The sequence below is a fragment of the Dermochelys coriacea genome, chromosome 7 (assembly GCF_009764565.3).
Source record: "Dermochelys coriacea isolate rDerCor1 chromosome 7, rDerCor1.pri.v4, whole genome shotgun sequence".
Taxonomy (NCBI): domain Eukaryota; kingdom Metazoa; phylum Chordata; order Testudines; family Dermochelyidae; genus Dermochelys; species Dermochelys coriacea.
This window is the reverse complement of record NC_050074.1, coordinates 118,229,433-118,242,139: the sequence shown is the minus strand read 5'-3', so window position 1 is coordinate 118,242,139 and position 12,707 is coordinate 118,229,433. Positions and strand designations below refer to the sequence as shown.

Genomic DNA, 12,707 nt, shown 5'->3' with positions numbered 1-12,707 from the left:
TGTGAGATTAAAATGAGTAAGACTCACATAATCATATTCAACTGTAGTAAAGAAATTTCATGAATCGTAGAACATTAGGGTTGAAAGAGACCTCAGGAGGTCATCTAGTCCAACCCCCTGCTCAAAGCAGGACCAACCCCGACTAAATCATCCCAGCCAGGGCTTTGTCAAGTCAGGCCTTAAAAACCTCTAAGGAAGAAGATTCCACCACCTCCCTAGGTAACACATTCCAGTGCTTCACCACCCTCCTAGTGAAAAAGTTTTTCCTAATATCCAACCTAAACCTCCCCCACTGCAACTTGAGACCATTACTCCTCGTTCTGTCATCTTCTACCACTGAGAACAGTTTAGATCCATCATCTTTTGGAACCCCTTTCACGTAGTTGAAGACTGCTATCAAACGGCCCCCCCTTTCTCTTCTGCAGACTAAATAATCCCAGTTCCCTCAGCCTCTCCTTGTAAATCATGTGCCCCAGCCCCCTAATCATTTTTGTTGCCCTCCGCTGGACTCTCTCCAATTTGTCCATATCCTTTCTGTAGTTGGGGGCCCAAAACTGGATACAGTACTCCAGATGTGGCCTCACCAGTGCCGAATAAAGGGGAATAATCACGTCCCTTGGTCTGCTGGCAATGCTCCTACTAATGCAGCCCAGTATGCCATTAGCCTTCTTGACAACGAGGGCACACTGTTGACTCATATATCCAGCTTCTCATCCTGTAACCCTATAGGTCCTTTTCTGCAGAACTGCCGCTTAGCCAGTCAGTCCCCAACCTGTAGCAGTGCCTGGGATTCTTCCGTCCTAAGTGCAGAACTCTGCACTTGTCCTTGTTGAACCTCCTCAGATTTCTTTTGGCCCAATCTTCCAATTTGTCTAGGTCACTCTGGACCCTATCCCTACCCTCCAGCAGCGTGTCTACCTCTCCCCCCAGCTTAGTGTCATCCATGAAATTGCTGAAGGAGCAATCCAGATCATTAATGAAGATGTTGAACAAGACTGACCCCTGGGACACTCCGCTTGATGCCAGCTGCCAACTAGACATCAAGCCGTTGATCACTACCCGTTGAGCCTAACAATCTAGCCAGCTTTCTATCCACCTTATAGTCCATTCATCCAATCCATACTTTTTTAACTTGCTGGCAAGAATACTGTAAGAGACCATATCAAAATCTTTGCTAAAGTCAAGATATTCTTCGAGTGATTGTTCATGTCCATTCCAATTAGGTGTGCGCGTGCCGCGTGCATGGATATCGGAACTTTTTTCCCTTAGGAGCTCCCCGTTTTCAGTGCACATGTTTACAGCCCACTATGCTGTTAGGCCAGGCCAGAGATGATGCAGCGGTCAGGAGAGCTGTTTTTCAATCAGTTGTTCCATGACTCCTACCCTCCTCCAATGGTAAGCTTGGAAGTCACCTAATCGGAATGGACGTGAACAATTACTCGAAGAAGAAAGGACGGTTACTTACCTCTTGTAACTGTTGTTCTTCGAGATGTGGTGTTCACGTCCATTACAATACCCACCCCTCTTCCCCTCTGTCGGAGTCAATGGCAAGAAGGAACCGAAGGGGGGTCGGGCCAGCAGGGTACTATATTCACTGCCATGAGGGCGCCACTCTAGGGGGCTCCCCTGCCATCCCAACAGGAGCTGCTAAGGGGGAAAAGTTCTGATATCCGTGCACGCACGCCTAATTGGAATGGACATGAACAACACATCTCGAAGAACAACAGTTACGAGAGGTAAGTAACTGTCTTGTATATCACATCCACCGCTTTCCCCATATCCACAGACCCAGTTATCTCATCACAGAAGGTAATCAGGTTAGTCAGGCATGATTTGCCCTTGGTGAATCCATGTTGACTGTTCCTGATCACCTTCCTCTCCTCCAAGTGCTTCAAAATGGATTCCTTGAGGACCTGCTCCATGATTTTTCAAAGGACTGAGGTGAGGCTGACGGGTCTGTAGTTCCCCGGATTCTCCTTCTTTCCTTTTTTAAAGATGGGCACTATATTTGCCTTTCTTCAGTCGTCCGGGACCTCCCCCGATCATCACGAGTTTTCAAAGATAATGGCCAATGGCTCTGCAATCACATCAGCCAACATTCTCAGATGCATTAGATCCAGACCCATGAACTTGGGCATTTCTAGCTTTTCTAAATAGTCCTTAACCAGTTCTTTCACCAATGAGATGAACTTTGTCAATAAAATCAGGTACTACTTCTGTCCACTATCTATAGTAATGCATTTGTAAATTATATAATTAACTTGGAACTATGTATCAGTTGACCATGTTTCAGAGCAAGAAGGACTTCCAGTTCTGTGGTGATAATTTCTTACCTCCTTGCACACATACCTCTGATTTTTCTTTAGCATAATTGTATTTATTTCTGAATTATACAGATGGCCCTAATTATGCATAATTCTGCATGCCTTGGAAGATAAACATAGAAAATCCTTTTATTCTGACAGTGATCTCGTGTCATTATTTTTTGAGTGCAGCTGTGCCACAATGTTTGGGGTTATGCCTTTTTCCTCACTTTTGTTCCCTATACTCATTTTTTTCTTTTGTTATGTAGTGTAAGTGAATGTCATCTTATTGACTTGGACACTGTTTTCAGAACAAAACAACCATTCAATTTCTCCATCTCTTATTTCATAAAATTGAACTTCAGAGTAGTTTGCTGGCTGTAGAACAATCATAAACTGAAAGAATAAAATTATATTGAAGTGTAGATGGAAGAATTATACACTTCTTATTGTAGGAATTGTAATAAGCTAGGACTGAATAACTCAGACTCCATATTCCTGTAAATTACTGATGTAAATCTAGCCCGGGTTGATAGTGAAGTCCTGCTATTTTGATCGCTGTCAAGTGGCCAGTGTAAAATAAGTTAGTCTTGATTAGTGTTGATTAGTCTTGTGTAGAGAGAGGTCCCTATTTCAGTGGTGCTTTTGTTAGAATTCTCAGCAGAATGATCAAATATTAACTAGATAAAGAGTTATCCACTTAGGGGTGGACCCTACAGAAGAGAGTTTGGGCACCGTGGTGAGAAAGGAAGAAGGAAGCTCACAATGCTTCATTGTCTATAGGTATTCTGTAAATTAGAATTTTGCATGAGATTTTCAAACGTGCATACATGATCGCGGAGTACAAGTTCCTGAAAGTCGGTGCAATTTATAGTCTTGAGTCACTTGGCATTTTTTGAAAATCCCACCCTTCGCATCCAGTCACTATCAATCAGGCATTTTTCTCAAGCATTAAAATTCTCTTTTATAAAAATGAATTATCATGAGATTTTAGAGCAATCCATTGATCGAAATGGACAAAATGGCATTTTCAAAAGAGCTTGGATATTTGGACCACAATTCACCAAAGCACTTATGTATATGCTTTAAGTGCTTTAATAAATTGGCACCTTGGTGGCTAATCTGAGATTTTATACAATAAGCAATCAATAAATGCCTGTTGCCACTTTATATCAACAGCAATAGGTCAGTCATTGGAAGTCTCACCTAGTAGTTTCTTGAAGTAAGTCACCACACGTAAACGTTCTGATTATTTGAATTTAATACCCAACCCACAGTATTTAAATAAGCAAATGTTTATAATATGCTTGGAAGCAAATGCTTATTAATTGAGGCAATTCCCATTTGATTGATTATATTCCTTCCTTCCATAAAGCTCTTTCTTATAGGTCTGTTGTCCCCAAACCTTGGGGAAAGGAAGGAACTGATATTATAAATATTTTCTGTTACTTACTATGTCTGATTTTCTTGTTTTCCAGCCCATGCAGTTTGAGGAAGATGACCATGCACCACCAGCCCCTCCCAATCCATTCAGCGATCTTACAGAAAAGGAACTGGATGAGTACAAGAAGACAATTGAGCGCAAGCAACAAGGAGTGGAAGGTCAGTGGTCTAAACTGCCAAACATTGGCGGTTAAGTTTGAGGTGGATGCTTCTTGGAAGCTATTCTGAAATAATTAACTATAAATGAAGTGGTTGAGATTTTTAATTGTAATTAGAACATGACAACATAAGAACAGCCATACTGGGTCAAACCAAAGGTCCATCTTACCCAATATCCTGTCTTCCGACAGTGGTCAATGCCAGGTGTCCCAGAGGGAATGAACAGAACAGGTAATCAAGTGATCCATGCCCTGTCGCCCATTCCCAGCTTCTGGCAAAATTAAATCTTGGTTGGTTGTTTTAAAAAATCTACTATAATCAGTAGATTAAACATAACATATATACAAAATCAGAAATGAAAAGGATATTCATCTTACTGCATATGTACTGAATCCCATTACTCCCTTTCTAATGTTGGGTCTCTTGGATGTGTTGTATTGGAAGCATTTTCTTTATTGAACTGAGGAAGCTGGTGATACTAAAATATGATATTCTTTACTATCCTAAAGAAGACAGTTGCTAGGGAATTATAATGTAGTAAACATATCCAAAAGAGAAGAAACATTTCATAGAATAATTCCAAAGCAGCTGAAATATTACACTCTATTGGTGTCATATTTCTTTGACAGACTTATTTGTAATAGTCATTCTGTCCTATTTACTTAGGGCAGCTAACAATCAGAATATGTTTAAATATTCCCCAGTCAAACAAACCACAAGTTAAACCAGAATGTCTGTCATTAACTGAAGTGCTATTACTAACGATAATGAAAGGGCACTACATCGACAGGAATTAATCTAAACAACATTCATACTTAAATTTCTAAGTATTATTATAACTATTGGTTTATTATTTGTATTGTGGTCTCACCAAGGAGCTCTAATCATGGACCAGAACCCATTGTGCTAGGTGCTGTACAAACACAAAACAAAAGACAGTCCTGTTGCAAAGAGCTTACATTCTAAGACAAGAGACAACCGATGGATACAGACAAACTGACGGGAGTACAAGGAAATGATGAGTCAGTATTGGTCAGCATGATAGGCCACTGTTTCAGCACACCACCAGCCTAATAATTATGAAGTTTGGGGGGGTTGATTTTTTGGGTTTTTTTTTTTTTTAAGACATCACAGCAGAGGAGGGATTTGAAGATACTGAGGTAGTTTAGTGGGTATTTATGGAGAGCTCCTCCCAGTTGTGAGGTGCAGCATGGGAGAAAACACAGTGGTGCTTGTTTTGAAATTTTAACCCATGGGCAATGGAGACTGACTGGAGGCAGGAGTTGACCCCTCAATTAGTGAATGAGGGGTGATCAGTCGGGTGGAATAATATCTAAAGAGCCTTGAAGGTGAGTACAAATAGCTTATGTTTGAGTAGAGAAGGGGGACCCACAGGAGGAATTCAAAGAGAGGCGATAATATGTTTAAAGCCACAAGCTTTAATAAAATAATCTCTGCAGCACCAGTTTTGAATGGATATGAGTTGTGGTGTTTTTGTTAAGAAGGCTTAAAATAAAACAAGTGTAACCCTGCTGGAAACTGCTTCCCTAGATTCTGTGAGAGCTCAGACAGAGTTGGCTGTGAGTTGGCTCAGCAAGATCAAACCTTTATCTGGTAGGAGGAGGGCACTATAAAATAGGCCTCAATCCTTTACAGGGACCAAGGACAGAGCCCTGTGAAACCCCCATGGAAAGTGGGAGTGGGTTTTCCTCCTACCTTCCTAATTTCTCATTCCAAGAGAGGAGAGAGTCACAGAAGCCCAGGGGAGGAAAAGATTAGGCTGGTTGACAGTGTCAACGGCAGCTTGACAGGTCCATGAGGATGGAGTACTGGTTGTGAAGATTTGGCTAGGGAGTGGTCATTAGAACTTGGTGAGAGCAATTTCAGTGGAGTGCAAGGGATGGCGGACAGATTGGAGAAGGTCTAGGGTGGAATTAGAGGAGAAGAACACACACACACATCTTGTATCAGGAAAAAATATGAAAAATCTCAGATCTTAGTCTGCATTGAAAGCTTTGTGCATCATAAAGCGAATAAGGCGTGTCTGTCTGAATGAATTTCCAAGGGGGTTAGCTAAGGCTTTTCAGTAGTATGTTAGACACTCAACATAATAATAAAAAAAAAATTTACAAAATACCTGAAAGATTCATTTCACTCTGGAAACTAATTTATTATTGTTGCGGTTTGATATGTCTCAACAATAGAAAATTTAATATAGTACTTTTATTTAAAAGGCTCAGCAATCAAGTTCATTTGGATTATTGTACGTTTCCAAAAGGTCAGTCCCTGCCATTAGCAAAGCAGCTTTAACATGACCCCCTCAAAGCATCTGTGCTAGACTCAAACTGACAGCTGATGGCAGGAGTGTTGGGGGACAAAGCAGTGTATTAATTCTTGTAAACACGGACCCAGTTCTCCTTCCACTGAAGTCAGTGTCAAAACTCTCAGCTTCAGTGGGAGCAGGAGCAGCCCCTAAAACTATAATAATGAGACTTGAAATTTGAAGTTAAGTTTAGAAAGGAATAACTTATAATAATTTAATATAGCAGGTCAGTTAATTGCTAATTTTTATCTGAACAATTCTCTTGTATGAATCTGACAATAAAAGAACATTTAAACTAAAACACAATTTAAAAGCAAATATGATATGGTCTGGTATAAATAAAATATTCGTGTGTGGAGTTTGGTTATGCCTATTTATTTCATTTGTTACTTGCTATGATATTGGGATTGACTAACTCCTAGTGACTTTTGAAATATAGAGTTATGGAGTTTTGTCCACTTTAACTGTAGTCATCAAAATAAAAGATGGAAGAGGCCAACTAGATTCAGTCTCCCTGCAAATGCAAGATCTTTGCATGTGCTTAGACACACTTTCTATAATGCATAAAAATTAATCTGAAAAATCAAATTCAAATGATCTAAAAGACCAATAGTAGACACTGCTGCATCAAAAATATGGCATACTCCAGTGCCAACCCCACCCCCGAAATCTAGCTGACACAAACACCGATCTTGGGGATGGGATGGGTCTTTCCTTTTAACAGCCAAGTGGGGTCTTGAAAAGGAGAGGGCATCGTCAGATCTAGGCCTGTTGGATCGATCATTTACATTATATCTATGTGGCCACAACACTAAGAGTCAATCCTCTTTAGAGGATGTGAGAGGACACAGAATAATCATCGGCACCAATCCTGTCAACCCCCCTTTAGGTAGGATCTATTGAAGCCGTTAAGGCGAGATTGTCTCCAGAATAGTCTTCTCTCCTTATCCCCGAGTACTGTGTAGATTAGGCCTCCATGGCATAGGAGACACAGTTCCAGACTAAATCAATGGTATCTTCAGATCTGTGTTATGTACCATTCCTGTGGGGTCCCAGCACGATGAAGCTGAGTTCTTTGAACAAAAACACACACAAAAAGTGGGATTTTTTTTTTCCTACTTTACTGAAACTCCTCTTCCAGGGAAGCCTAGTTAGGGCATAGGAATATCTTGGACACCTCAGGTGACATCTGGGTCAGGACCAGGTTTTAAATTATACTAGGGCTGTCAAGCAATTAAAAAAATTAATAGTGATTAATGCACGATTAAAAAAAACCGTTTAAATATTTTGGATGTTTTCTACATTTTCATATATATTGATTTCAATTACAACACAGAATACAAAGTGTACAGTGCTCACTTTATATTTATTTTTGATTACAAATATTTTCACAGTAAAAAATCTAAAGAAATAGTATTTTTCAGTTCACCTAATACAAGTACTGTAATGAAATCTCTTTATCATGAAAGTTGAACTTCCAAATGTAGAATTATGTATCAAACTACATTCAAAAATAAAACAATGTAAAATTTTAGAACCTGCAAGTCCTACTTATTGTTCAGCCAATCGCTCAGACAAACAAGTTTGTTCACATTTGCAGGAGATTATGCTGCCCACTTCTTGTTTACCATGACACCTGAAAGTCAGAACAGGCAGTTGCATGGCACTGTTGTAGCCGGTGTCGCAAGATATTTACATGACAGATGCGCTAAAGATTCATATGTCCTTTCATGCTTCAACAACCATTCCAAGGGACATGCGTCCATGCTGATGATGGCTTCTGCTCAATAACAATCCAAAGCAGTGTGGACCAACGCATGTTCATTTTGATTAGCTGAGTCAGGTGCCACCAGCAGAAGATTGATTTTTCTTTTTTGGTGGTTCAGTCTGTAGCTTTTGCATCAGAGTGTTGCTCTTTTAAGACTTCTGAAAGCTTGCTCCACATCTCGTCCCTCTCAGATTTTGGAAGGCACTTCAGATTCTTCAACCTTGGGTTGAGTGCTGTAGCTGTCTTTAAAAATCTCACATTGATACCTTCTTTGCCTTTTGTGAAATCTGCAGTGAAAGTGTTCTTAAAATGAACAATGTGCTGAGTCATCATCTGAGACTGCTATAAAATAAAATATATGGCAGAATGCGGGTAAAACAGAGCAGGGGACATACAATTCTCCCCCCAAGGAGTTCAGTCACAAATTTAATTAACGCATTATTTTTTTAATGAGCGTCATCGCCATGGAAGCATGTCCTCTGGAATGGTGGCTGAAGCATGAAGGGGCATAGAAATGTTTAGCATATCTGGTACGTAAATACCTTGCAATGCCAGCTACAAAAGTGCCATGCAAATGCCTGTTCTCACTTTCAGGTGACATTGTAAATAAGAAGAGGGCAGCATTATCTCCTGTAAATCTGAACAAACTTGTTAGTCTTAGCGATTGGCTGAACAAGAAGTAGGACTAAGTGGATTTGTAGGCTCTAAAGTTTTCCATTGTTTTGTTTTTGAGTGCAGTTACGTAACCAAAAAAAAAAATCTACATTTGTAAGTAACTTTCACCACAGAGATTGCACTACAGTACTTGTATGAGGTGAATTATTTTTTCGTGGGGGGGTGTGTGTGTGTGTGTGGGGGTGTGTGTGTGTGTGTGTGTATATACACATACACACACATCAGATGCATGCAGTGGAAAATACAATAGGAAAATATATATATATTTTCCTATTGTATTTTCCACTGCATGCATCTGACGAAGTGGGCTTTAGCCCACGAAAGCTTATGCCCAAATAAATTTGTTAGTCTCTAAGGTGCCACAAGTACTCCTCGTTCTTTTGACTGATGCAGACTAACACGGCTACTACTCTGAAACCTGTTACTATTTCTTTGGTTTATCATTTTTACAGTGAAAATATTTGTACTAAAAAATAATATATACTTTGATTTCAGTTACAACACAGAATACAATACATATGAAAATGTAGGAAAAACATCCAAAATATTTAATACTTTTCAATTGGTATTCTATTGTTTAGCAGTGCGATTAAAATGGCGATTAATCCTGATTAATTTTTTTAATCCTGATTAATTTTTGTGTTAATTGTGTGAATTAACTGCAATTAATTGACAGCCCTAAATTATACTCAGGTTTTCTTTTACATGGGTACTTTTTTGGTGTTTGACCCTATGGTTCTCTACCTCTTGAATTAGTTTCTTAGGCTATGTCTATACTACAGTTTATGTCAGCAGAGTTTGTTGTTTAGGGGTGTGAATAAAACACCCCCCTGAGCGACATAAGTTACACCGACACAAGTGCTGGTGTGGTCAGCACTACATCCATACCTCTTGAGTGGATACACCTCTGCGAGTGGCCTAAGTTGGTTTTATTATGCTGACAGGAGAGCTTCACCAGACACACTGTAGTGGCGCAGCTGCATCATTGACATGCCCTTGGTCTCTTCAGTGAGTGGTGACAAAAAAACAAGTTCTTCTCAATACAATGCAAAGTCTGGGCATAATTGCTTATTTTACAAGGTCTGCAGCGAGCTTCCTCAAGGAAGCCTTGCTAGAGGAAATGAGCAAAGCACAGCTGCCTGTCATTCCTTGCATGCATTCATTTAACCACTGCAACTAATAAGATTTTTCAATGCCAGATGCTGAGAGCAATACTAGCTCAGCAGGAGATTTGCTTCTTCCTATTCTTACCTTTCTACATCTGTATTTCTCTCCCCCTTACCCCCCACCCGGGGTTGTTTATCACTTTCATCCTGGAGAGTGCAAGAGAGCACACTATGGTCTGTACTAATGGCAGCCAAATCTCAGAGCAACAAACCATGTGCTAATTGTTCCTGTTATCTGACTATAACAGGACAGATGCAATTCATAGGGGAAAGTAGCAGAGTTCCTTTCTCTAGTCAGATTCTTGGTGCATGTTCAGTATTCATGATCATTATTGTTTAACTGTTCTCTTCAAAGTAGTTTAAGAAGAGTAAGTAGTTCTTATTAATTAGCTAAATTGTGGAATTCAGTTTCAGAGATTAAGATCCTGATCAAACATTGAAGTCCTCCTATGGAGAGAGGCCTGTGAGAGGTTGTAAGGGATTACAAAGGAATGGCTGTATGCAGTGGTGTTGTAGCCTTGTGAGTCCCAGAATATTAGAGAGGCAAGGTGGGTGAGGTAATATCTTTTACTGGGCCAACTTCTGTTGGTGAGAGAGACAAGCCTGTGTATTACAATCTTGTGATATTACCTCACTCACCTAATGTCTTTTTATAGAAATGGCTGATGATTCACTGGCCACCTTTGCCAGCTTGACATAAGAAGAAATTAACTCTTATATTAATAGCAATGGTATAGCAGTTGGCCAGGACTGTTGTGATCTTCTCTCTCTCTCTCTCCTTCCTCCCTCCCCCCAAATACACACACACGTACTTTTGTTTGGTGCTTTGATACCCAAGTTACATAGGCTATATTTATGCTATTTATAAGATGCCTATACTGGCGTAGAAGGACCATCAACATCTAAATCTATTGACAGTTGAGGAAAGTATATACATTTTTCTAGATTATAATTTATTCTTTTGCAGACAGAGGCTGCCTAGTTACTACTTAGTCTTATATTCCATTGTCATTGCAACTCGTTCTACTTACTCTTACAATTTGTGGTACACGCAGAAACCCTGGTTTAATAACTTAATTATCCATCTCCATTTGTTTTGCTGTGTACTGCATATAGTTAAGTGTAGTTTTATAAAAGCCCATTGAAATGAATGACAAAGCTGTTATAAATTACCACAAAACCACAGATTTCAATTTTGAACTGCAGTTCTTTGGTTCAGATACTGTCAGGCCAGTAAATTATTTCAAGAAAATTGTGTGGTTTAGCACTAGATGCTCAAGAGAACCACTTATTGCTTGCATCATTTTTGGTGCCTTTTCTAAATACTTTAAATCTTTTTCATTATAAGGCTTTTGTATTTTGCACAGTTTTCCCTTTAATCTAAAATAGTGGAAATGTTTTTCACTAAAAAAAAAGTACTTGTAAAGTATGAATCTTTGCTTTTGTTTTAAATATGAGACAGCCTCCCTTAGTTGAAGGAGCTGGTTGATTGTAAAACCATTGACATCAGTCTGACAATGATCTCCACTAGTTCAGCCCTACTGAATTTGCCCTTAGGGGAGGACCTTTCTACAACAGGAAAAGTCCCCTCTGGTAGAACATATTTCAGTACAGCATGTCAGCGGTAGAGTGGTGGCAGCGGTTGCTAGATTTAACATTAAAGGAGAATTTTAACAGTGAAGAGGAATTAAAACTAAAAACTTCTCCTTTCCTCAAATTTTGCTATTTCCCTAACTAATCATTTCTACTTCTCCATCCTGATTGACTCCCATGGCCACAGTCCTAGTCACCTGTCCTCCACCTTTGACTACATCCTCCTCACTTCCCACCCTGCACTTTTTCTCTGCAAAATACCTTGTTAACTTCTTCAAAGAGGAAATTGACAGGTTCCAGCATTACCTCCTGCATTCCTGCTTACCATCCTTCCATCCCATCCTATAACGTGCTTTCTTCCACCTCCCCTCTCAATGACACACACGTTTCTCATCTGTTCTCCTCTTCTACCCCTTCCATGGGCCTCAGTGACCTCATCCCATCTCCAGATCTTACCTCTGCTCCCATTATCTCCTCAATTCCCATTGCAATGCAAGCATGCCTTAGTCTCTTCCATCCTTATCTCCACTTGCCTATACTGTACAACTACCACCCCATCTGGCTTCTCCCCTTTATCTGTAAACTGACTGTGTCATGTACAATCACTATCTGAAGTCCTTTGCCAATCCAGCTTCTACCTTGCACTCCAATTCAGTGGCTCTCACCAAGCCTCTCAGGAACTTTTTCTGGCCAAAGCAGACACAATACTCAATCTTCACTCTCCTCAGTCTGCCAGCTGCCTTCAACCAAGTTAAGAATTCTTGAAATTTTATCCTCCCTCAGCTTTGATGACTGTCCTCTCCTGGTTCTCCTACCTTTAACTGCTTCTTCTGCATTTCATTAAGAGGATCTTCTTCATTCCCCACTAACCTTCTGTGGGAGTTCCACAGGGCTCTATTATTGGCCCCCTCCTCTGGACCTTGTCTCTGGGCAATCTCATTTGTAAATGATATTAACTATCAACTCTCAGCTGACAGCTCGTGTATACATCTCCAGTCCTGTCCAGTCCTTTCTGTATACACTAAAATCACTGTCAGTTTTTCAGATGTCTTCTTGTGGAAGTCCAGATATCATCTTAAGCTAGAGGCCAACACAGAGCTTTTAATCTTCTTCCCATGTCTCCCCTCCTCTCTGTCACTGTGGAAAACCTTCTTATCTCTGTCACACAGGCCTATAACCTAGGTATCATATTCAGCTCAACCATCTTTCTGGATCATCACATGCAGGCAGTGTTAAAATGCTGCCAGTTCTTCCTGCTTAACATTTCTAAGCTATGA

The 12,707-nt window shown here is 40.0% G+C and overlaps 1 protein-coding gene across 37 annotated transcripts in view; it reads left to right on the top strand.

The window, feature by feature from the left end:
* Positions 1–12,707, top strand: part of ADD3 (adducin 3) — a 182,432-nt gene that overhangs the window by 158,514 nt on the left and 11,211 nt on the right. For all 37 annotated transcript variants that reach the window (XR_006282907.1, XR_006282909.1, XR_006282906.1 and 34 more), the window contains one exon: positions 3,782–3,905. Coding sequence is in view for 32 of the 37 variants with exons in the window: in XM_043519459.1 (XP_043375394.1) it covers positions 3,782–3,905 (124 nt within the window). In the remaining 5 variants the exon portion in view is untranslated. The remainder of the gene's footprint in view (positions 1–3,781; positions 3,906–12,707) is intronic.